The sequence below is a fragment of the Heterodontus francisci genome, chromosome 5 (assembly GCF_036365525.1).
Source record: "Heterodontus francisci isolate sHetFra1 chromosome 5, sHetFra1.hap1, whole genome shotgun sequence".
NCBI lineage: Eukaryota > Metazoa > Chordata > Chondrichthyes > Heterodontiformes > Heterodontidae > Heterodontus > Heterodontus francisci.
This window is the reverse complement of record NC_090375.1, coordinates 10,040,589-10,066,206: the sequence shown is the minus strand read 5'-3', so window position 1 is coordinate 10,066,206 and position 25,618 is coordinate 10,040,589. Positions and strand designations below refer to the sequence as shown.

At 45.1% G+C, this 25,618-nt stretch overlaps 1 protein-coding gene across 4 annotated transcripts in view; it reads left to right on the top strand.

The window, feature by feature from the left end:
* osbpl1a (oxysterol binding protein-like 1A) overlaps positions 1-25,618 on the top strand; it is a 308,693-nt gene that overhangs the window by 275,100 nt on the left and 7,975 nt on the right. For 2 of the 4 annotated variants that reach the window (XM_068031099.1, XM_068031097.1), the window contains 2 exons: positions 10,148-10,238; positions 12,311-12,334. In XM_068031099.1, the coding sequence (XP_067887200.1) occupies positions 10,148-10,238; positions 12,311-12,334 (115 nt within the window). The remainder of the gene's footprint in view (positions 1-10,147; positions 10,239-12,310; positions 12,335-25,618) is intronic. The other 2 variants (XM_068031100.1, XM_068031098.1) reach the window with 1 other exon arrangement.

Sequence of the window (25,618 nt, the reverse complement as noted above, 5' to 3'; positions counted from 1 at the left end):
AGATTCCAAACAGCTGTGGCCCTAGCACTGATCCTTGTGGTACCCCACTAATAACAGCCTGCCATCCTGAGAATGACCCATTTATTCCTAGTCTCTGCTTTGAGTTAAAGATTACTATCTGTCCAAAAGCTAGGAAGCCTGAAATCCTAAAACTTGTGGCCAACCATTTTAAAATTGACACTGAAGAATGAGAGGCAGGCACAGAATCTGAAACAGAGTAACGTTAGCCAAGATATGACCAGAACAGAGGAGACTAGAATTAGAATTCTAGAAGGAGAAAGAGCAGAGAGTGTTTCAGGAAAGGGAGAAAGAAGGAGCGATCCAGAAGGAGAAGGAGGAAAGGGAGTTAATACGGCTCAAACTAACCAGGGGAAGACCAATACAGCCAGTGAAGGCATCGCTCTTGAGGGAGTTACCCCCCAGCTGAGGACCGGGTGCTGAGTTCTTAAAGTTCTCCCAGTTGATACCGAAGTTCAATGAGGGGGATGTGGAAGCATTTTTCGTCTTGTGTTGAAATGCTTGCAAAACAAATGAAGTGGCCAGTAGACAGCTGGACACTGTTATTGCAAAGCAAAGGAACAAGAAATGTCCATGAGATTTATTCGCTGCTGCCTAATGAGAGTTCATCAGACTATGAGATGACTAAAAATGACTGGGTGCATATGAGCTCATACTGGAGCCGTACCGCCAAAAATTCTGAGCCTTCCAAAAGCAACAAACGTATCTTGATTTTGAAAGAGTTAAGCAGCTTGCTTTTGACTGTGGATACTGGATAGAGTCCACCTATGAAAACCTCAGAGGCGATCCTCCTTGAGGAGTTCAAAAACTCACTTCCCCTTTCCATAAGAAATCACATGGAGTAACAAAAGGTTCCAAGAGCCAGGCAGACAGCAATCCTGGCTAATAATTATATACTTATTCAGAAGCCCTTTCCCCAATGGAAACCCTTCCCTAGTCACGTCCAAAAGCCTGAAAAGGATAGAAGGTGGGAGGCTGGTATGAGGATGAACAGCCATGAGTGAGTAGGGCGAGCTGGAGAAACAAGGGGCCCTCCTCAGGCCAAAAAGGAAGGTGTTGAGAGCAGGAGTGATGCCTGAAAGCGAGAGAGAGGGACACCTAGTTAGGGTCTGCACATGTCAGAGTCCAGAAGCTTCTCCTCTGCTGCAGAGAAACACAAGCTTAAAACCACAGATGGGGAGGGGCTTGTCACATGACAGTCACTCAGTGATTCAAACATAGTAATAGCAGTATTTCCTCTTGATAAAAAGAACAGGTAGTTCCTTTAAACTTCCTGGGTCTTGGTTCTTACTGGGAAATGAGCAGACATTTCGTCTCTTTCTTTACAAGCCTTGCAATGTAGTATACCATGTTGCAAATTAGGTGGCCATACGAAGCTGCCAGCAAAGTCATCCTTTCAGCTGTTCTGTTTTAAATGTCTTCTTAAAAAAATATATAAATTCAGCAATCCACTGACTGGAGCTAAGAAAATTATCATTCAACAAAGCAAGTTGACGTGACACTCAGTTAAGTTAGACAAGCAAAAAACGTTCCCATTGACAAATGGTACAAGGACTAGGGGACACAGATTGAAAGTATCAGGCAGGAGATGCTGGGGAAATTTGAGGAAGCACCTTTTTATGCAACGAGTGGTAATGACCTGGAGTTCACTGCCCAAAGAGTGGTGGAAGTGGAGACAGTCAATGACTTCAAGATGAAGTTGGATGGCCACTTGAGGGAGATAGACTTGCAGGGCTATGGGGATCGGGCGGGGGCGTGGGACTGAGTGGAAAGCTCCGTGGAGAACAGGCATGTACTTGATGGGTTGAATGGCCTCCTTCTGTGCTGTAAATGACCCTATCACTTTGTGGTTGGCAGCTCATCTCGGGGTCAAATTTAACAACAAGTTTGAGAACAGTCTGGTTCAGCCTCAGACAGTTGTTGGAGAGGAATGGAGTGGGTGGCGAGGGAAGGGAGTTTGTAGCGGGGACCAAAGATAATGGCTTCTGTCTTCTCCATATTTAATTGGAGGAAATTTCAGCTCATCCTGTACTGGATGACGGACAAGCAGTGTTGATAATTTAGAGACATTGGAAGGGTGGAGAGAGGTGGTGGTGAAGTGGAGCTGCATATTGTCAGCATGCATTTGGAAACTAACATGTTTGCAGATTGTCATGCAGGGCCCCCACCTGCCAAGAATGAGACGCGCGTTATTTCGCCACATGAATGTTACAACTTAAAGTTTCTGCGGGGAAGAAAAGAGGGCCTATCACAAGGAATTGCAAGGCCCCTCGCCAGAAAGACCTTTTTTGCATAGTAACAGTCAGTAATTGGAACAGGCAAAGGGGCCACTCCCTGCTCCAATTTAATCCACAATGGACTTTTGATTACCAGATGTTGAAGGTGGAGCGGCTAGCATTCCAGGTTAACTGCTAAGATGGCCGAATGCACAAACAGACGTGGTCAGACCAGTTTCGTCACGACTAACTGACTGTTGGAGTTTCTTTTTTAATTTGAACTTGCCACAGGGAATTTGAACTGAGAAAGCTCTTTGCTCCTGGACTGAGAACATCTCTCTCCCGTCTGTTCCCATCTTTTTCTCACGGAACTGAAGACCCGTTGAAGACACATGAACCCCAAGAGAGAAAAGTCTTCAACAGTGAACAAGGTTTAAGAAGAATACTGGGCCCCAACGAAAAGCAAGACTACCTACAAAACGACTACAGTGAGCTCGAAGCACAGTAACAAGAACCTCTTCTGACATTGCCTCAGACCTGTCTATTTTTTCTTCTCTTTTCTGTCTCTATTTGCATGTGCGTATTGCATATACTTGCTAGTGTGGCGTGTACCAAATAGGCATTAACCAAATTGGAGTTTAAGTTTTAATAAATTTCATTTTTCTTCTTTAAACCTAAGAAGGCCTGTTTATGCTCATTTCTTTGCCTTATAATTGGAAAGTGGTGAACAAGGATTCACCAAGGGGGAGCTCAAAACACTGTGTTTAAAATTAAATCCTGTTACAATAAGAACAGGTGAAGGCTAAAAGGGATCCCTAGACACCTTTCTCACCTGGTCGTAACAGGATGATGTCGCCGAGGGGCAACATGTAGATGAGAAATAGGAGAGGGCCAAGGATAGATCCTTGGGGGACACCAGAAGTAACAGTGTGGGAGGGGAAAGGAAAGCCATTGCAAGTGATTCTCTGGCTACAACTCCATTCATAGGAATGGAACCAGGCGAGTGCAGTCCCATCAAGCTGGACGATGGTGGTGAGGTGTTGGAGGAGAATAGTGTGGTCAGCTATGTCAAAGACTGCAGACAAGGAGGGATAGTTTACCAAGGTCACAGTCACATGGATGTCATTTGGTAAGAGATGTTTCAGTACTGTAGTAGGGGCGGAAACCTGTTTGGTGCGATTCATGCATGGAGTTCCAGGAACGATGGGCACAGATTTGGCAGTTGACAACACATTCAAGGACAATGGAAAGGAAAGAGAGGTTGGAGATGAGCGGTGGTGTGCAAGAAAGGTGGGGTTGATTTTGTTTTGAGGAGAGGGTGATAACAGCAGAGTTAAAGGAGAGAGGGACAGTACCTGAAGAGAGGGAACTGTTTACGATATCGTGTAACATGGGAGCTAGGAAGGGAAGTTGAGTAGTTAGTTTTGGGGAATAGGGTCAAAGGAGCAGGAGGTGGGTCTCATGGACAAGATGACCTTGGAGAGGGCATGAGGGGGGATGGGAGAGAAAGAGGTGAGTTCAGAGCTAGGGTAGGGGGATCCTTAAAAGAAATCAAGATCTTGAGGCTTCTTTACATCTGAAGTCTTGAAATCACGGGCAAGGCTGTCTCCATTAAGCCTAGTTTCCCATACCCTTCTTTAGCTCTCAACATATACCTAACCCAAATTCTCTCAAATTCATAATCAAACTGATAACTCTCTTCCATGGCCCCTGATCTCTTACCAGCCATTGATCTTCTCAGTCATTCCCATGACTGCTTTTATTTTCACCAAATGAGTTGCCATCTCCCAGGCCTGCTACTCACCTGTTACTCTTCCCATCTTTCCGCCCTTAAGTTAGAGGATTGAAAATTATAGCACAACTGGCATGCAACTAGTTGAGCATTCATTGCTTGATCTTGCTCAACCAAATCAAGCCCCACATTAAGAGAAATTGCTTCACTCGGAAGATTGTGAATCTTTAAAATTCTGTACCCCAGATGGCTGTGGATGCTGTGTCAAGATTGAGGTCTATATATTTTTGGGTACTAAGAGAATCGAGGGATATGGGAATAGGGTGGGAAAGTGAAGGTGAGGTAGAAGATCAGCCATGGTCTTATTGAATGGCAGAGCAGGCTTGAGGGACAGTGTGGCCTACTCCTGCTCCTATTTCATCTGTTCCTCGTTAAATCTCTTGCTTTAGCCAAATCCTCCTGTTAGCCACTTTAGGAAAGATAAGAACTAGGAGCAGGAGTAGGCAATTCAGCCCCTTGAGCCTGCTCCGCCATTCAATACGATCATGACTGATCTCATCTCTGCCTCAACTCCACTTTCCTGCCCGTTCTCCAAAACCCTTCAATCCATTACTAATTAAAAATCTGTCTATCTCCTCAAATTTACTCAATGTCCCGGCATCCACCTGTCAAGGCCTTAGAGAGGGTTGTTGACAAGGGTTTTATTCTTTTGTACTAAGAACTTCGAATTCTGTGTGTTTCAAAAAAAAACTGAGAAAAGGATTTTTGCTCAATGGACATCAACCTGCAAATAGCTGAAAATTTGGATGTTGACTCTGTACAAAAGAACTGGAAAGCAGGCCATTTTAAGGGAAACAGCAAGGGGTTTTGACCTCCTAAGGGTAACACTTTTGAATGACGGGAGGCACACTGTCTGGTCATGTGATCAGGAAGGTTTTTGCTTTCACTTTGGACACTTTTTAAAAACCAGGGTGTTGGACAAAGAGCAGGCATTTTGAAATTTGGCTGTGACCTACCTGGAGAGAGAGAAAAACCCTCTCTGTAGAGGAAGACTGCATCTCTGGAGAAGAAACCCCTGTATGTCAGAAGTAGCAGATTCCTATTGTCTCCTGTCTCTGAAGAATCCATGCATTGTGTGGTTCCTGTTGCCTTCTGTGTTTTGGGAGATCCTGAAATCTGAAGAAAGCTTCTACTGCTATACTGCTGCTGTGAGACATAAGCAGACCTGTTGCTACACCCCTGCTGAAAGACCTATGTGAAGCCTGCTGCAGACGAATTGCCTTGAACGCCTACCCATCACAGACTGTTCATCAACCTCGCCTGGAGGGACTGGGTGGCATACAACTATTGACTCTGGGACACCTCATCAAACCAAAAATATCCTACCAGAACGTGACAAACTTAATTATTTTTTCCTTTTTGTTCCCAAGAAACAAATGTAAACCAAAAAATCCTTTTTCCCCGGTTAACCGGTTTTTAGATGTACGTGTGTGTGTGCACGAGGGCTAGGAAGAATAAGGAGTTTTAGAATCTTTTCATATGTAGATTTATCTCATTATTGTTTAAGACTTAGTTTACCAATACATAGTTAATTTGTTGTTGATTAAAGAAACCTGGTTGGTGTGCTTTATTCTGGGAGGCAAATAGTATGTAATTGGCTGTTTATTGGTTGGTGGGAAAACCTATTGATATGCTGTGGCCTGTGGAGAAGTGGAACTGAATTAACAGTGCCCTCCTCCTACCTTGGTCGTAACAAGGTGCAGACGAAATTTACTAGACTTGTACAGGGGCGAGGGACTTCAGTATGTGGATTTGCTAGAGAACCTGGGATTGTCCTCCTTAGGGCAGAGAAGGTTTAGAGGAGTTTGTTTTAGTTCGTTCTTGGGATATGAGCGTTGCTGGCAAGGCCAGCATTTATTGCTCATCCCTAATTGCCCTTGAGAAGGTGGTGGTGAGTTGCCTTCGTGAACCGCTGCAGTCCATGTGGGGTAGCTACACCCACAGTGCTGTTAGGAAGGGAGTTCCAGGATTTTGACCCAGAGACATTGAAGGATAGTTCCAAGTCAGAATGGTGTGTGGCTTGGAGTAGAACTTGTAGGTGGTGGTGTTCCCATCCATCTGCTGTTCTTTATTATCCTGGCAACTAAGGATATGTCACAGTCCTTTTTGTCCATGATAAACTTCGTCCTTAAGCCTCTTTCCCTGCCCAATTCTCCCCAGCCTCCTTGACCCATACTTCCAACAGCAAGTGGAAAGAGCACATAGATTTCTTCATCTTTTAAAATAGAGATACTTTGTACAGCTGTACTCGCAGTCTTCCCTGGTCTTTCATGTACTCACAGAAAAAAAAACACTGCACTCAAACACACAGCTCCCTCCATTCTCTGACCCTGCATCCATCATGAGTCATCACCCTGTTGACCTTGTCAATGTCTGTTGGGTTTAGGTTCTACAGCTATGCTGATTAACAGGGTAAATTCCATATAGAATCATAGAATGGTTACAACAGAGAAGGGGGCTGTTCGGCCCATTGCGTCCATGCCGGCTCTCCCTGTGAGAGCAGCTCATTTGATCCAGCAATTTAAAGATTGCAGCAATGTTGTGTCCTGCTGGGAGCTGAGAGCTTAGTAAAGCTGACCAGAATAAATTAGTTCAGTCAAACAGTAATTAGTGATGCAAAATAGATATCCAGCATGTATTAGGGGAAAACAGTGCCTCTTTCACTAACTCTTCGCAAAATTAATATTGATGCCAATTACTCACCGCATCAGTTCCGTATAACTAAAGGCTGGCTTCTCTGCATGTACACACATGCAAACACAAACAGACCCGTACACATCCCTAGTACAAATATTGAATCAACTGAGCCTCATGGTGAATCTCAATCAGCTGCAGTCCTGTCACAATATTCAGTTTGTGGGTCACACTTTGCACTGTTCAGGACGTGCTCTTGCCAGTGAACAGTTTCCATACAACTAGATGTTGTAGAGCCTGATGTCCTACACTACAACAGTAACCTCACTTCAAAAATAATTCATTGGTTGTAAGGCACTTTGGGACATTCTGAGACCATGAAAGGTGCTATATAAATGCAAGACTTTCATTCTTCTGGCAGAACCTTTTAAGTTTTGATCTTGGGACTGATGCTGATTCCCATCGCTATAATCCCAGATGCAAGATTCTCTGATCACCAGTGTCACTGCTGGTAAAGTGGTATCATGAACACTTGAGCAAGCTTGTGCAAACAGGGCCTGACACTGCATCAGACATTGAATAAATTTGTGCTACTTAAATCCTCCTCTGATTCAGTACTGCTACATAGCTGTCAGACGGCACCTTCAGTATTGTCTGGTCTAAAGATGTATATCATGTAGAACCAGAGCTCTGTCAACACAAACCCAGGACTGGGTGATTAATTGAATTGTGCTATGTATTGTATAAGGAAAATAATAGCGCAGAAAAATTGGAGAACAGGAGATTAATGTAATTCCACCCCTAATTCTGACTTTAGGTCAGGTGAAGTGCAAGATTAAATAATGCTGTAATATCTGTGTCTGAGGGCGTGCAGGGAAAAGCATCACCCCATAGGTGTGATTGAACGATGAAGGTACATTGATAACATCCAGCTGTGCCTCACCACCATCTTTCTCGACCGCTGATCACAAATTGTCACACTCCTTACGTGACGTCCAGTACTGGATGAACAGAAATTTCCACCCATTAAATATTGGGAAGACCGAAGCCATTGTTTAGTTTAGTTTAGAGATACAGCACTGAAACAGGCCCTTCGGCCCACCGAGTCTGTGCCGACCATCAACCACCCATTTATACTAATCCCACACTAATCCCATATTCCTACCACATCCCCACCTGTCCCTATATTTCCCTACCACCTACCTATACTAGGGGCAATTTATAATAGCCAATTTACCTACCAACCTGCATGTCTTTTGGCTTGTGGGAGGAAACTGGAGCACCCAGAGAAAACCCACGCAGACACAGGGAGAACTTGCAAACTCCACACAGGCAGTATCCAGAATTGAACCCGGGTCGCTGGAGCTGTGAGGCTGCAGTGCTAACCACTGCGCCGCCCATAAACAGAACTAACAATGAAGAAAATCCACCATGAAGTATAATCCAAAAGGTCACTGACCCGAAACGTCAACTCTGCCTCTCCCTCCACAGATGCCGCAGACCCGCCGAGTGGTTCCAGCATTTCCTGTTTTTATTTCAGATTTCCAGTCCCCACCACTGATTGTCTTCAGTCCCCACCACAAACTCTGCTCCCTTGCCACCGATTCCATCCCTCTCCTTGGCAACTGTCTGAGGATGAACCACAGTTTGCAACCTCAGTGTCATATGTGACCCTGCAATGAGCTTTCAACCACACAGCTGTGCCATCACTAAGATCGCCTATTTCTACCTCTAGCATCGCCCAACTTTTCCCCTGCCTTAGCAATTTTGCTGTTGAAACTCTCATTCATGCCTTTGTGACCTGCAGACTTGACTATTCCAATACACTGCTGACTGGCCTCCCACATTCTACCCTCTCTAAAGTTGAGGTCAAACAAAACTCTGCTGCCCGTGCCCTAAATGACGTCCCCTGCTTTTTATGGTATAAATGATTTGGACGTAAATGTAGGGGGCATGATCAAGAAGTTTTCAGACGATACAAAGATTGGCCGTGTAGTAGATAGCGAAGAGGATAGCTGTAGGCTGCAGAAAGATATTGATGGTCTGGTCAGAATGGCAGAACAGTGGTAAATAGAATTCAAAACCTGGAGAAGTGTGAGGTGATGCATTTGGGGAGGTCAAACAAGGCAAAGGAATGCACGATTAATGGGAAAATACTGAGAAGTGTAGAGGAAGTGAGGGATCTTGGAGTGAATGTCCACAGATCCCTGAAGGTAGCAGGACCGGTCGATAAGGTGGTTAAGAAGGCATATGGAATCTTTTCCTTTATTAGCCGAGGTATAGAATATAAGAGCAGGGAGGTTATGCTGGAAATGTATAACTTATTAGTTCGGCCACAACTTCTGGTCACCTCGTTACAGAAAGGATGTAATTGCACTAGAGAGGGTACAGAGGAGATTTACGAGGATGTTGCCAGGACTGGAAAAATGTAGCTATTAGGAAAGATTGGATAGGCTGGGGTTCTCTTTGGAACAGAGAAGGTGAGGGGAGATCTGATTGAAATGTACCAAATTTTGAGGGGCCTGGATAGAGTGGAGGTGAAGGGTCTATTCACCTTAGCAGAGAGGTCAGTGGCGAGGGGGCTTAGATTCAAAGTGATTGGTAGAAAAATTTGAGGGGAGATGAGGAAAAACTTTTTTACCCAGAGGCTGATGGGGGTCTGGAACTCACTGCCTGAAAGGGTAGTTGAGACAGAGACCCTCAACTCATCCAAAAAGAGTCTGGATATGCACCTCGAGCCGTAAGCTGCAGGGCTATGGACCAAATGCTGGAAGGTGGGATTAGAATGGGTGGATGGTTTTTCGGCCGGCACAGACACGATGGGCCAAGTGGCCTCTTTCTGTGTCTTGAACTTTCTGTGATTCTATCTCTGCGCTCCTCCAATTCTGAACTCTTGAGCATTCCCGATTTTAATCTCTCCACCATTGTTGGCTGTGCCTTCAGCTGCCAAGGCCCTAAGCTCTGGATTCCCTCGCTGCACCTCTCCACCTCTACCTCATTTTCCTCGTTGACGATGCTTCTTAAAACCTACCTCTTTGACCTAACTTTTGGTCACCTGCCCTAATATCTCCTTATGTGGCTTGGTGTCATATTTTGGTTTAAAAATGCCTCTATGAAGCGCCTTGGGACGTTTTATTACATTAGAGGCGCTATATAAATACAACTTGGCTGCTTGGCTTATCTAGATGCAGAGTGATGCTGATTTAGGGGAAGCAAGAGCATTATTACATTTTTATTTTAATGGAAAGTGATTGGCTTAATCTGGCATGAAAGACATTCAGGAAATTTAAAGCAGAAACCTCATCCGAATTTCCTATTTGTCTGGCATGCTCATGATAGCTATGGAAAATAAATCTGTTAAACACCAAAACTGAGCACGTCATTGCCAAACCCATTATGAAAATCTATTAGCAGTTTTTAGTTTAGTCACTGCGAAAGTACAGGTGAACAGGGCATATATAAATGCATCTGTTTGAACCTTTTGTAGACTTAGCCAGCGAAGAAAAGAAGAGGTTGGAAGAAAAGCAAAGAGCTGCTCGCAAGCAACGAGCCAAGACTGACGACGACTGGAAAAACAAGTTAGTATTGAATCTTCTCGGTTGATGATATAGTGATGTACATTTGAAGTTTTAAGGGAGAGTTGTGTTAAGCTATTCTATCTGCCACCCCTCGCATAAAAATATATTGTAGGGGCAGCCCTAAAGTACGTTTGTTCTTTAAATTTACAAATTGTAAAGCAGAAATGATGTAACATATTGATGCTCTGCTATGCAAAATTAAATAGTATTTCAGAATTCAGTTTATTATTTTTAGAAAATTCTGTAACTTTGTAAAATTCTCCATTTATAGTTTCAGCTTGCATATTTAAATTTCAAATAAATGGCCCAATTAGAGCCCTGCATGTTACAAGAGGTTCGGTTCAGACCCTTTGGGACTTTGATTTGAAATTAGACCACAATGGATGTTTCCTGTACCAGTCCATTGTGAGATACCTTGTTGAATGAGCTTGGGGAGTCTTAACCCATTCCCACTTTGGTAATCTTGCTTACAGAACATATAACAATGACTGATGAAGTAAGGAATACTCTTCTGAAACTGAAAGTTGAGGGAGCTTTACTCTGTATCAAACTCATGGGCTACAGTTTCCGTAATTGGTGATCCAAGCCCAAATTGCACCCCCCTTGAGAAGTGATTTCTTTTCTTCAGTTTTTGCTCAAACTCATTTGCTTATCACCAAATGCAAAATCTGCCATGAGCCACTGCAATTGGGCAGCGTTTTAGAATGTAATTTTTTTCATAAGTTTTGCTTGGAAAAAAATTCCTTGATACAGGAATGTAAGAAATAGGAGCAGGAGTAGGACATTTGGCCCATCGAGTCTGCTCTGCCATTTAGTAAGATCATGGCTGATCGTCTACTTCAACTCCACTTTCCCATACTATCCCCATATCCCTAAATTCCCTTAGTCCCCAAAAATCTATCAATCTCTGTCTTGAATATATACAATGACTGAGCATTCACAGCTCTCTGGTGTAGAGAATTCCAAAGATTCACAATCCTCTGAGGAAATTTCTCATTCTAAATGGCCAGTACCTTATCCTGAGAATATAGCCCCTAGTTCTAGACTCTCCAGGCAAGGGAAACAGCCACTCAGCATCTACCCTGTCAAATCCTTTAAGAATCAAGTTTTAATGAGATCACCCCTCATTCCCAGAGAGTATAGACCCATTCTACTCAATCTCTCCTCTGAGGACAACCCTCTCATCCCAAGAATCAATCTAGTGAGGCAAAACAAGTACACAGTACTCCAGGTGTGGTCTCACCAAAGCTCCATTTAATTCCAACAAGACTTATTCTTGTATGCTAAGCCCCTTGTAATAAAGGCTAACGTAACATTTGCCTTCCTAATAATTGTTTACTGTACCTGCATATTAACTTTACATTTCAGAGTGGTGACTCGGTGCAGTTTTATTAATACAGCTGAAAATGGGTCACAAAAAATAAATATTTTTAATTCCTGTCTGGTCCACAATCTGTCAGTAACCTGATTTTAAATAACTGAAGTACACTTTAAAAATATACAGCACCATTTGCTAGTTATGTTGGGGTATAGTAGCTGGTTTCTTAGCAAATTTTGAAAATAAACTACATTCAAAAGCTTTTCAAATGTGCCTATTAGTGACTTCCTGCCAAAAGAACCAGCTTAATTTTTGGAGCCTAATCAAAGGACTATAAACAGTGCAGTTAGCGGAAACTCCCAATGGTAAATAACTCATCCTGGGGGCCTGGCTAGTTTTCTGGGTGGACTGTCTTCGAGTGCGATGTTGTAATCTCAATGTGTTGCCAGCACTGACTCCCAGGAGAATAATGCGTTGATTTCTCAGCAATGACTTCTGTCATGGTCCGCTGATGGGCTGCCGAGAATTTGGAACTGAAATGTGTAATGAATTGGCTAGACTTCGCAGAGTTGACAATTACATCCAATCGCGAAGGCTCAATTTTCACACATAGGTTTAGGTGCTGGTAGCACAGGTTTTCTCTTTCCCTAGATTTGAAAGTTTGCACTTGTAATGATTGCCTTTGTTTAGCAGAATTAAATACTGGTCAGATGTTGTCTAATAATCTGTGCTTCTCTCTAATTCTCTCTCAAAGGAACCAGTTGGCAGAGGGTCCCAGGTTTGGCTTGTTTGTACTTGATTGTTAGTTTGCTGGCTTTTTGTGTCTTAACTGCTTGGAATAACATTCTTTCTCTCTGAAATGAACTCTTAATTATAAAACAAACCCGACATGCAGTGGCCACACTTATTTAAAGCAGATTATGACCATGGAGACCAAAGCTAAAGAGGTTCACTGATGATATCCCTATTTTATCTTATTCTAGAAGCATTCAGAATTACAACAGGAATGTCATATCCCAAAGTAATCTCTAAAGATATTTATTGGATTTCAAAATATTCACAGGGTTAACTAATTTTGTTTTGTCACTGACCCAGTTAATCTATACCAGTTTTTAAAAAAAATTCTCTCATGGGATGTGGGCGTCACTGGCGAGTTGCCCAACCCCAATGGCCCTTGAGAAGGTGGTGGTGAGCCGCCGCCTTGAATCTTTGCAGTCCATATGGTGTAGGTACACCCACAGTGTTGTTAGGGAGGAATTCCAGGTTTTTGACCCAGCGACCGTGAAGGAATGGCAATATAGTTCCAAGTCAGGATGGTGTGTGACTAGGAGAGGAACTTGCAGATGATGGTGATCCCATGTGTCTATTGCCCTTGTCCTTCTAGATGGGGCTGCAGGTAAAGGTGCTGTCAAAGCAGCCTTGGCGAGTTGCTGCATTGCATGTTGTAGATAATACACATTCCTGCTACTGTGCGCCGGTGGTGGAGGGAGTGAATGTTGAAGGTGGTGGAAGGGGTGCCGATCAAGCGGGCTGCTTTGTCCTGGATGATGTTGAGTTTCTTGAGTGTTGTTGGAGCTGTGCCCATCCAGGCAAGTATTCCATCACACTCCTGACTTGTGCCTTGTAGATGGTGGACAGGTTTTGGGGAGACAGGAGGTGAGTTACTCGCCACAGAATTCCTAGCCTCTGACCTGTTCTTGTAGCCACAGTATTATATAGTTGGTGCAGTTAAGTTTCCGGTCAATGGTAACCCCCAGGTTATTGATTGTGGTGGATTCAGTGATGGTAATGCCATGGAATGTCAAGGGAGTTAGTTAGATTCTCTTTTGTTGGAGATGGTCATTGCCTGGCGAATTTGTGGCGTGAATGTTACTTGCCACTTATCAGCCCAAGCCTGTATATTGTCCAGGTCTTGTTGCATGCGGGCGTGAAATGAACATACGTACATATGAACATAAGAATTAGGCGCAGGAGTAAACCACTCAGCCCCTGGACCCTGCTCCGCCATTCAACAAGATCATGGCTGAAGATTATGCTTCGGTATCTGAAGAGTTCTGAATGTGCAATCATCAATGAACATCTCCAGTTCTGACCTTATGATGGAGGGAAGGTCATTAATGAAGCAGCTGAAAATATTTGAACCTAGGACACTATCCTGTGGAACTCCTGCAATGTTGTCCTTGGCTGAGACGATTGGCCTCCAACAACCGCAACCATCTTGCTTTATGCTAGAAAGGACTCCAACCAGCTAAGAGCTTTCCCCCGATTCCCATTGACTCCAGTTTTGCTAGGGCTCCTTGATGCCACGCTCGGTTAAATGCTGACTTGATGGCAAGGGCAGTCACTCTTACCTCATCTCTGGAATTCAGCTCTTTTGTCCATGTTTGAACCAAGGCTTATGCTGTTCATGAGCTTCCTCCCCCTCTCTTCATCTCACTCTATCAGCATAACCTTCTATTTCTTTCTTCCTCAAGGATTCATCCAGCTTCATCTATAACTATTTGTCTCAATCACACTCTGGTAGCGAGTTTCACATTCTCACTATTTTCAAGGTAAAGAGGCTCCTCCTGAATTCCTGATTGAATTAATTAAAAATTAGCCTGGAGTTATGATCCCCAGCTTTGGTGTCCCCCTTTATGCAATCTTAAAAAAAAAAAATTCTTGAGGATGTGTATAACACTAGAGTCACATTGTTATTGGCCATGTCTGGTTGCTGTAAGATGATGGCGGGTTTTCTCCTTCACTACTGCACTCCTTATGCTGATGGTACTCGCACAGTTGTAGTATGTAAAGAATGCCAAGATTTTAACCCAATGCCAGTGAAGTTTTTTTTATTCGTTTCATGGGATGTGGGCATCTCTGGCAAGGCCAGTATTTGTTGTCCATCCCTAATTGCCCTTGAGAAGCTAGTGGTGAGCCGCCACCTTGAAGTGCTGCTGTTCATCTGGTGTGGGTGCACCCACAGTGTTGTTCAGGAGGGAATTCCCGGATTGAGATCCAGGGACAGTGAAGGAACAGCAATATATTTCCAAGTCAGGATGGCGTGTGACTTGGAGCGGAACTTGCAGATGGTGTTTTTTTTATTCGTTTGTGGGACCTGGGTGTCGCTGGCTAGGCTAGCATTTAGTGCCCATCCCTAATTGCCCTTGAGAAGGTGATGGTGAGCTGCCTTCTTGAACTGCTGCAGTCTATGTGGGGTGGGTACATCCACAGTGCTGTTAGGAACAGAGGGTTTTGACCCAGTGACAGTGAAGGATCAGTGATATAGTTCCAAGTCAGGATAGTGTGTGGCTTGGAGGGGAACTTGCAGGTGGTGGTGTTCCCATACAACTGCTGCCCTTGTCCTTCTAGATGGTAGAGGTTGTGGGTTTGGAAGGTGCTGTCGAAGGAGTGTTGGTGCGTTGCTGCAATGCACCTTGTAGATGGTACACACTGCTGCCACTGTGTCGGTGGTGGAGGGAGTGAATGTTTGTGGATGGGGTGCCAATCAAGCAGGCTGCTTTGTCCTGGATGGTTTCGAGCTTCTTGAGTGTTGTTGGAGCTGCACCCATCCAGGCAAGTGGAGAGTATACCATCACACTCCTGACTTGTGCCTTGTAGATGGTGGACAGGCTTTGGGGAGTCAGGAGGTGAGTTACTCACCGCAGGATTCCTAGCCTCTGACCTGCTGTTGTAGCCATGGTATTTATATGGCTACTCCAGTTCAGTTTCTGGTCAATGGTAACCCCCAGGATGTTGTTAGTGGGGGATTCAGTGATGGTAATGCCATTGAATGTCAAGGGGAGATGGTTAGATTCTCTCTTGTTGGAGATGGTCATTGCCTGGCACTTGTGTGGTGTGAGTGTTACTTGCCACTTATCAGCTCAAGCCTGGATATTGTCCAGGTCTTGCTGCACTTCTACACGGACTGCTTCAGTATCTGAGGAGTTGCGAATGGTGCTGAACATTGTGCAATCATCAGCAAACATTCCCACTTATGCTTCTGTGATTGAAGGAAGGTCATTCATGAAGCAGCTGAAGATGGTTGGGCCTAGGACACTACCCTGAGGAACCCCTGCAGTGATGTCCTGGAGCTGAGATGATTGACCTCCAACAACCACAACCATCTTCCTTTGTGCTAGGTATGACTCCAACCAGCAGAGAGTTTTCCCCTGATTCCCATTGACTCCAGTTTTGCTGGGGCTCCTTGACGCCATACTCCGTCAAATGCTGCCTTGATGTCAAGGGCAGTCTGTCTCACCTCACCTCTTGATTTCAGCTCTTTTGTCCATGTTTGAACCAAGGCTGTAATGAGGTCAGGAGCTGAGTGGCCCTGGCGGCACCTAAACTGAGTGTCACTGAGCAGGTTATTGCTAAGCAAGTGCCGCTTCATAGCACTGTTGATGACACCTTCCATCCCTTTACTGATGATTGAGAGTAGACTGATGGGGCGGTAATTGGCTGGGTTGGATTTGTCCTGCTTTTGTGTACAGGACATACATGGGAAATTTTCCACATTGCCAGATAGATGCCAGTGTTGTAGCTGTACTGGAGCATAGGTCTTCAATACTATTGCCGGAATGTTGTCAGGGCCCATGGTATCCAGTGCCTTCAGTCGTTTCTTGATATCACGCGGAGTGAATCGAATTGGCTGAAGATTGGCATCTGTGATGCTGGGGATGTCAGGAGGAGGCCGAGATGGATTATCAACTCGGCACTTCTGGCTGGAGATTGTTGCAAATGCTTCAGCCTTATCTTTCGCACTGATGTGCTGGGGTCTCCCATCATTGAGGATGGGGATATTTGTGCAGCCACCTCCTCCAGTCAGTTGTTTAATTGTCCACCTCCATTCCCGACTGCAGACCTTGGATGTGATCTGTTTGTTGTGGGATCGCTGAGCTCTGTCTATCGCATACTACTTCCGCTGTTGGCATGCCAGTAGTCCTGTGTTGTAGCTTCACCAGGTTGACACCTCATTTTGAGGTATGCCTAGTGCTGCTCCTGGTATTCTCTCCTGCACACTTCATTGAACCAGGGTTTATCCCCCTGCTTGATGGTAATGGTGGAGTGGGGGACATGCCAAGCCGTGAGGTTACAGATTGTAGTTGGGTACAATTCTTCTGCTGCTGATGGCCCACAGCACCTCTTGGATGCCCAGTTTTGCACTGTTAGATCTGTTCGAAATCTAGCCCATTTAGCATGGCTATAGTGCCACACAACATGATGGAGGGTAGTCTCAATGTGACAATGGGACTTCATCTCCACAAAGACTATGCAGTGGTCACTCCTACCAATGCTGTCATGGACAGATGCATCTGCGGCAGCCAGATTAGTGTGGATGAGGTCAAGTATGTTTTTCCCTCTTGGTTCCCTGACCGCCTGCCGCAGATCTAGTCTAGCAGCTATGTCATTTAGGACTCGGCCAACTCGGTCAGTAGTGGTGCTACTGAGCCACTCTGGATTATGGACATTGAAGTCCCCCCACCCAGAGTACATTCTGTGCCCTTGCCATCCTTCAAGTGATGTTTAACATGGAGAAGCACTGATTCATCAGCTGAGGGAGGGCAGTAGGTGGTAATCAGAAGGTTTCCTTGTCCATGTTTGACCTGATGCCATGAGACGTCATGGGGTCCGGAGTCGATGTTGAGGACTCCAAGAGCTACGCCCTCCCGACTGTATACCACTGTGCCGCCACCTCTGCTGGGTCTGTCCTGCTGGTTGGACAGGACATACCTGGGGATGGTGATGGCAGTGTCTGGGACATTGTCTGTAAGGTATAATTCCGTGAGTATGACTATGTCAGCCCGTTTTCTTGTGGTGCTCCCATGCGCCTGCTGCCCTTGTGCCTGCTGCCCTTGTTCTTCTAGATGCTAGAGGTCATGGGTTTGGAAGGTCTATTGAAGGAGCCTTAGTGAGTTGCTGCAGTGTATCTTGTAGATGGTACACACTGTTGCCACTGTGTGTCGGTGGTGGAGGGAGTGAATGTAGAAGGTGGTGGATGGGGTGCCAATCAAACGGTCTGCTTTGTCCAGGACAGTGTCGAGCTTCTTGAGAGTTGGAGCTGCACTCATCCAGGCAAGTGAAGAGTATTCTGTCACACTCCTGACTTGTGCCTTGCAAATGGTGGACGGGCTTTGGGGAGTCAGGAGGTGAGTTACTAGCTGCCGAATTCCCAGCCTCTGATTGCTCTTGTAGCCATGGTATTTATATGGCTGGTCCAGTTCAGTTTTTGGTCAATGGTAACCCCCAGGATTTTGACAGTTGGGAACTCAGTGGTGGTAATGCAATTGAACATCGAAGGCAGATGGTTAATTCTCTCTTGTTTGAGATGGTTTTTGCCCTCCACTTGTGTGGTGCGAATGTTTCTTGCCACTTATCAGTCCAAGCCTAAATGTTGTCCAGGTCTTGCTGCATTTGCACATGGACTGCTTCAGTATCTGAGGAGGTACAGCAGTATACAGCCACTTCAGGATGGAGGAAATCGCTTGGCACTAATAGCATTGTCTGCTTCTTAATGCTAGAGGTTGCGGGGACATCAGAATAAGCTTAATGAGTTGTTGTGTCTTTTGCAAGTAGTCCATACTGCTGTTTACAATGTGCCACTCATGGAGGCAATGGATTTTGAGTCCAGTGATGAGGTGGCAATCAAATGAACTGCTCTTCTCATCAATGGTTATGAACTACTTGAGTTTCATTGCAGCTGCACCCATTCAGGCAAATGCTGAGTATTCCATCGTACCTCTGCCTTGAGGCTATTAGGTGTTGGACAGGCTTTGTCGGATCATTTATCAGAGTACTCCGCCTCTATCCTCTTGTAGCCATCATATTTGTTGGCTGATCATATTTATAAGACTGTCTTGTTTACATAGAATTTACAGCACAGAAACAGGCTAATTGGCCCAACTGGTATATGCTGGTGTTTTATAGAAACATAGGAACAAAGAAAATAGGAACAGGAGTAGGCCATTCGGCCCTTCGAGCCTGCACTGCCATTCAATGCGATCATGGCTGATCATCCAAACTCAGTACCCAGTTTCCACTTTCTCCCCGTATCCCTTGATTCCTTTAGCCCTAAGAACTATATCTAACTCTTTCTTGAATATGTTTAATGATTTGGCCTCAACTGCTTTCTGTGGTAGAGAATTCCACAGGTTCACCACTCTCTGGGTGAAGAAATCCCTCTTCCTCTCAGTCCTAAATGGCTGACCCCTTATCCTTAGACTTTGACCCCTGGTCCTGGACTCCCCCGCCATCGGGAACATCCTTCCTGCATCTACCCTGTCCAGTCCTGTTAGAATTTTGTAGGTTTCTATGAGATCCCCTCTCATTCTTCTAAACTCTAGCGAATACAAGCCTAATCGACCCAATCTCTCTTCATATGTCAGTCCTGCCATTCCAGGAATCAGTCTGGTGAACCTTTGCTGCACTCCCTCTATAGCAAGAACATCCTTCCTCAGACAAGGAGACCAAAACTGCACACAATACTCCAGATGTGGTCTCACCAAGGCCTTGTATAATTGCAGCAAGACATCCTTGTTCCTGTACTCGAATCCTCTCGCTATGAAGGCCAACATACCATTTGCCTTCTTAACTGCCTGCTGCACCTGCACGCTTACTTTCAGCAACTGGTGCACAAGGACACCCAGGTCTCGCTGCACCTCCCCCTTTCCCAATCTATCGCCATTCAGATAATCTGCCTTTCTGTTTTTGCCACCAAAGTGAATAACCTCATATTTATCCAAAAAATTATTTATTTATAATTTATTTATTTATGCTTCACACAGGCGTTATTACCCCCTCTCGTCACTGCTGTCATTCCTCATCATAACTTTCTATATGTTTCTTCCTGATGGACTCTTATAGCTTCCCCTTAAATTCATCTATTTTATTCACCTCAACTACTTCATGTTGATCTGGTTTGTCAAGTTAAGCATCTGGTCAATGGTTGGAGGACTCTGTGATGGTGCTATTTGGTTGGCTCAAGGACAATTCATTGCGTCGTGCCAGCTGCTGTGATCTGGGGCTGTGATAACTATTCCACAACAGGGGCAGCCATCTTTCTTGGGTGCCCAAATAACTCCACCGACTGGAGTGTTTTCCCCTTGACTTCCATTGGTCTCAGTTTTATAGAGTTGTACAGCACAGAAACAGGCCCTTCGGCCCATTGTGTCTGTGCCAGCCATCAAGCACCTATCTATTCTAATCCCATTTTCCAGCACTTGGTCTGTTGCCTTGTGTGCAATGGCGTTTCAAGTGCTCATCTAAATACTTCTTAAATGTTGTGAGGATACTTGTCTCTACCACCGCTTCAGGCAATGTGTTCCAGATTCCAGCCACCCTCTGGGTGAAATTTTTTTTCCTCAAATCCCCTCTAAACCTCCTGCCCCTTACCTTAAATCTTTGCCCCCTGGTTATTGACCCCTCCGTTAAGGGAAAAAGTTTCTTCCTATCTACCTTATCTTTGCCCCTCATAATTTTGTATACCTCAATCAGGTCCCCCCTCAGTCTTCTCTGCTCGAAGCAAAACAACTCTAGCCTATCCAGTCTCTCTTCAAAGCTGAAACACTACAGCCCAGGCAACATCCTGGTGAATCTCCTCTGCACTCTCTCCAGTGCAATCCCATCCTTCCTATAGTGTGGCGACCAGAACTGTATTCAGTACTAACGATGTGGCCTAACTAGCGTTTTATACATATAAAAACAAGAAATGCTGGAAATACTTAGCAGGTCTGGCAGCATCTGTGGAGAAAGAAGCAGAGTTAACGTTTCAGGTCAGTGACCCTTCTTCAGAACTAGCAAATATTAGAAATGTAACAGGTTATAAGCAAGTAAAGCAGGGGTGGGGCAAGAGATAACAAAGGAGAAGGTGTAGATGGGACAAAGTCACAGAATAGCTGACCAGAAGATCGTGGAGCAAAGGCAAACAATATGTTAATGGTGTGTTGAAAGACAAAGCATTAGTACAGATTGGGTGTTAACGGACTGAAAATTGTACAGCCGCAAGTAAAAACATGAAAAAAAAACAGTGGGTAAGCAAACTGGACAAACTAGGATGAAATAAAATAAACACAAAAAAAATTTTTTTTAAAGGAAAAAGAAAAAAAATAACTAAAAATAAAAGCAAAATGGGGGGCCCGTCATGCTCTGAAATTATTGAACTCCGTGTTCAGTCCGGCAGGCTGTAGCGTGCCTAATTGGTAAATGAGATGCTGTTCCTCGAGCTTGTGTTGATGTTCACTGGAACACTGCAGCAATTCCAGGACAGAGATGAGAGCAGGGGGGAGTGTTGAAATGGCAAGCAACTGGAAGCTCGGGGTCCTGCTTGCGGACTGAACGGAGGTGTTCTGCAAAGCGGTCACCCAGTCTGCATTTGGTCTCCCCAATGTAGAGGAGACCACATTGTGAGCAGTGAATACAGTATACTACATTGAAAGAAGTACAAGTAAATCGCTGCTTCACCTGAAAGGAGTGTTTGGGACCTGGGATAGTGAGGAGAGAGGAGGTAAATGGGCGGGTATTACACCTCCTGAGATTGCAGGGGAAGGTGCCATGGGAAGGGGACGAGGTGGTGGGGGTAATGGAGGAGTGGACCAGGGTGTCACGGAGGGATGCTGACGGGAAGGGAGGGGAAGATGCATTTGGTAGTGGCATCACGCTGGAGGTGGTGGAAATGGCGGAGGATGATCCTTTGGATATGGAGGCTGGTGGAGTGGAAAGTGAGGACAAGGGGAACCCTGTCGCGGTTCTGGGAGGGAGGGGAAGGGGTGAGGGTAGAAGTGTGGGAAATGGGCCGGACACGGTTGAGAGCCCTATCAACAACAGTGGGGGAGAATCCTTGGTTGAGGAAAAAGGAAGACATACCAGAAGCGCTGTCATGGAAGGTAGCATCATCAGAGCAGATGCGTCGGAGACGGAGAAACTGGGAGAATGGAATGGAGTCCTTACAGGAGGCAGGGTGTGAAGAAATCACACCCTGGGCGGCACAGTGGTTAGCACCGCAGCCTCACAGCTCCAGCAACCCGGGTTCAGTTCTGGGTACTGCCTGTGCGGAGTTTGCAAGTTCTCCCTGTGACCGCGTGGGTTTTCGCCGGGTGCTCCGGTTTCCTCCCACAGCCAAAGACTTGCAGGTTGATAGGTAAATTGGCCATTGTAAATTGCTCCTAGTGTAGGTAGGTGGTAGGAGAATTGAGGGAAGGTGGGGATGTGGTAGCGAATATGGGATTAATGTAGGATTAGTATAAATGGGTGGTTGATGGTCAGCACAGACTCGTTGGGCTGAAGGACCTGTTTCAGTGCTGTATCTCTCTATGTAAGTGTACTCTAGGTAGCTGTGGGAGTCGGTGGGTTTATAATGGATATTAGCAGACAGCCTATCCCCAGAGATGGAGATAGAGAAGTCGAGGAAGGGAAGGGAAATGTTGGAGATGGACCATGTAAAGGTGAGAGAAGGGTGGAAATTAGAAGCAAAGTTGATAAAGTTTTCCAGTTCGGGGTGAGAGCAGGAAACGGCACCAATACAGTCATCAATGTACCGGAAAAAAAGTTGGGGTAGGGGGCCTGAGTAGGACTGGAAGAAAGAATTCTCGACATATCCCACAAAAAGACAGGCATAGCTAGGACCCATGCGGGTACCCACAGCAACACCTTTTACTTGAAGGAAGTGAGTGGAGTTGAAGGAGAAGTTGTTCAATGTGAGAACAAGTTCAGCCAGGCGGAGGAGGATGGCGGTGGATGGGGACTGGTTGGGCCTCTGTTCAAGGAAGAAGCAGAGAGCCCTCAAACCGTCCTGGTGGGGGATGGAGGTGTAGAGAGATTGGACGTCCATGTTAAAGAGGAGGCGGTTGGGGCCAGGAAACTGGAAATTGTCAAAATGACGTAGGGTGTCAGAAGAGTCACGGATGTAGGTGGGAAGAGACTGGACCAGCGGAGAAAAGATAGAGTCAAGATAGGAAGAAATAAGTTCAGTGGGGCAGGAACAGGCTGAAACAATGAGTCTGCCGGGACAGTCCTGTTTGTGGATTTTGGGAAGGAAGTAGAAGCGGGCTGTCCAGGGTTGTGGGACTATGAGGTTGGAAGTGTAGAGGGAAGATCTCCAGAGGAGATGAGGTCAGTGACAGTCCTGTGGACAGTAAGTTGATGTTCGGTGGTAGGGTCATGGTCCAGAGGGAGGTAGGAAGAAGTGTCTGAGTTGGCGCTGAGCCTCTGCAAGGTAGAGGTCAGTACGCCAGACAACAACAGCACCACCCTTGTCTGCAGATTTGATGACCATATTGGGGTTAGACCTGAGAGAACGGAGTGGGGGGCAGGTTAGAGTGAGTGAGGGGGGCAGAGAAATTGAGACGGCTGATGTCTCGCCGACAGTTTTCAATGAAAAGATCAAGAGCGAGTAAGAGGCCAGGGGGAGGGCGCCAGCTAGAGGGAGAATGCTGGAGGCAGATGAATGGGTCTGCTGATCGGGGCAAGGACTCCTGGTCAAAGAAGTGAGCCCGGAGGTGGAGGCGACGGAAGAAGAGCTCAACGTCATGCCGAGCACGTAATTCATTGAGGTGGGGGCATAAGGAGATAAAACTGAGACCTTTTCTGAGTACAGAACGTTCAGCGTCAGAGAGGGGGAGGTCAGAGGGTATAGTCATTACATGGCAAGGGGTCAGATTAGGAGAAGGGGTGGGGTCATAGGGAAGTGAAGGGCAAGAAGGATCTGGTGGGGCATTAGTCCCCATCAGCTGCTGGAGCTTGCGTTCTTTAACATCTGAAAGGAAGTGAAAAAGTTTTTTGTTAATGCGTCGGATGAGACGAAGGATGAAATGAAACTGTGGAGTAGAACAGCTTTGAGATACGGGGAGGCAGTGCTTCTGGAGAGAGAGATTTCTCCATGTGGTGGCGCATAGCACTAAGTGTGGATCTAAGGATGCAGCGATAATCGCAGTCCGAGGAACGTTGTATTTCTCAGAGATACCTGTAATCCTGGGTGGATTCAAAACATGATGGGTGAAACTCTTCAATAATTTCCGAGCATGATGGGTTCAATAATTTCAGAGCATGACGGGCCCCCCATTTTACTTTTATTTTTAGTAATTTTTTTTCTTTTTTCTTTTTAATATATTTTTTGTGTTAATTATATTTTATTTCATCCTAGTTTGTTCAGTTTGCTTAACCACTTTTTTTTTTCATGTTTTTACTTGCGGCTGTTCACTTTTCAGTCCGTTAACACCCTATCTGTACTAATGCTTTGTCTTTCAACACACCATTAACATATTGTTTGCCTTTGCTCCACGACCTTCTTGTCAGCTATTCTGTGACCTGTTTTTTTTTTAAAGAGATACAGCACTGAAACAGGCCCTTCGGCCCACCGAGTCTGTGCCGACCATCAACCACCCATTTATACTAATCCTACACTAATCCCATATTCCTACCACATCCCCACCTTCCCGATATTCCCCTACTACCTACCTATACTAGGGGCAATTTATGATGGCCAATTTACCTATCAACCTGCAAGTCTTTGGCTGTGGGAGGAAACCAGAGCACCACTAGTCACTGCCTGTCATTCGGAAAAAGACCCCTTTATCCCTACTCTTTGTTTCCTGTCTGCGAACCAATTTTCTATCCATCGCAATACACTACCCCCAGTCCCATGCGCATTAATTTTACATGTTGATCTCTTATGTGGGACTTTGTCAAAAGCCTTCTGAAAGTCCAAATAAACCACATCCACTGGCTCCTCCTCATCAACTCTACTAGTTACATCCTCAAAGAATTCTAGTAGATTTGTCAAGCATGATTTCCCTTTCATAAATCCATGCTGACTCTGCCCGATTCTACCACTGTTCTCCAAGTGCTCTGCTATAAAATCTTTGATAATGGACTCTTTGATAATTTTCCCCACTCCCAACGTCAGACTGGTCGATAATTCCCTGTTTTCTCTCTACCTCCCTTTTTTAAATAGTGGGGTTACATTAGCTACCCTCCAATCTGTAGGAACTGTTCCAGAGTCTATAGAATCTTGGAAGATGACCACCAATGTATCCACTATTTATAGGGCCACTTTCTTAAGTTCCCTGGGATGCAGACCATCAGGCCCTGGGGATTTATCAGCCTTCAATCCCATCCATTTCCCCAACACCATTTCTCTACTAATACTGATTTCCTTCAGTTCCTCTCTCTCACTAAACCCTGTGTTCCCCAACATTTCTGTTATGATATTTTGTCCTCCTTTGTGAAGACAGAACAAAGTATGCATTTAGTTGGTCAGCCATTTCTTTGTTCCCCATAATAAATTCCCCTGTTTCTGACTGTAAGGGACCTACATTTGTCTTCACCAATCTTTTTCTCTTCACATATCTATAGAAACTTTTACAGTCAGTTTTTATGTTCCCTGCAAGCTTGCTCTCGTACTCTATTTCCCCTTCTTAATCAATCCCTTGGTCCTCCTTTGCTGAATTCTAAATTGCTCCTAATCCTCAGGTCTCTCGTTTTTTCTGGCAGATTTATATACCTCCTCTTTGGATCTAATGCTGTCTCTAATTTCCCTCGTAAGCCATGGTTTGGCTACCTTCCTGGTTTAATTTTGCGCCAGACAGGGCTAAACAATTGTTGCAGTTCATCCATGCGCTCTTTAAATGTTTGCCATTGCCTATCCACCGTCATCCCTTTAAGTAACGTTTCCCAATCCGTCATAGCCAACTCGCGCCTCATACCTTCGTAGTTTCCTTTACTAAGATTCAGGAGCCTAGTCTCAGACTCAACTACATCACTCTCCATCTTGATGAAGAATTCTATCGTATTATGGCCGCACATCCCCAAGGGGTCTCACACCACTAGATTGTCAGTTATTCCTCTCTCATTACACAATACCCAGTCTAGGATGGCCTGTTCTCTAGTTGGTTCCTCAACGTATTGGTCCAGAAAACCATCCCGTATACACTCCAAGAATTCCTCCTCTACGGTATTTTGACTAATTTGATTTGTCCAATCTATATGCAGATTAAACTCACCCATAATTACAGATGTTCCTTTATCACATGTGTCTCTCATTTCCTGTTTAATGCCATTCTCAACATCACCACTATAGTTTGGGGATTGA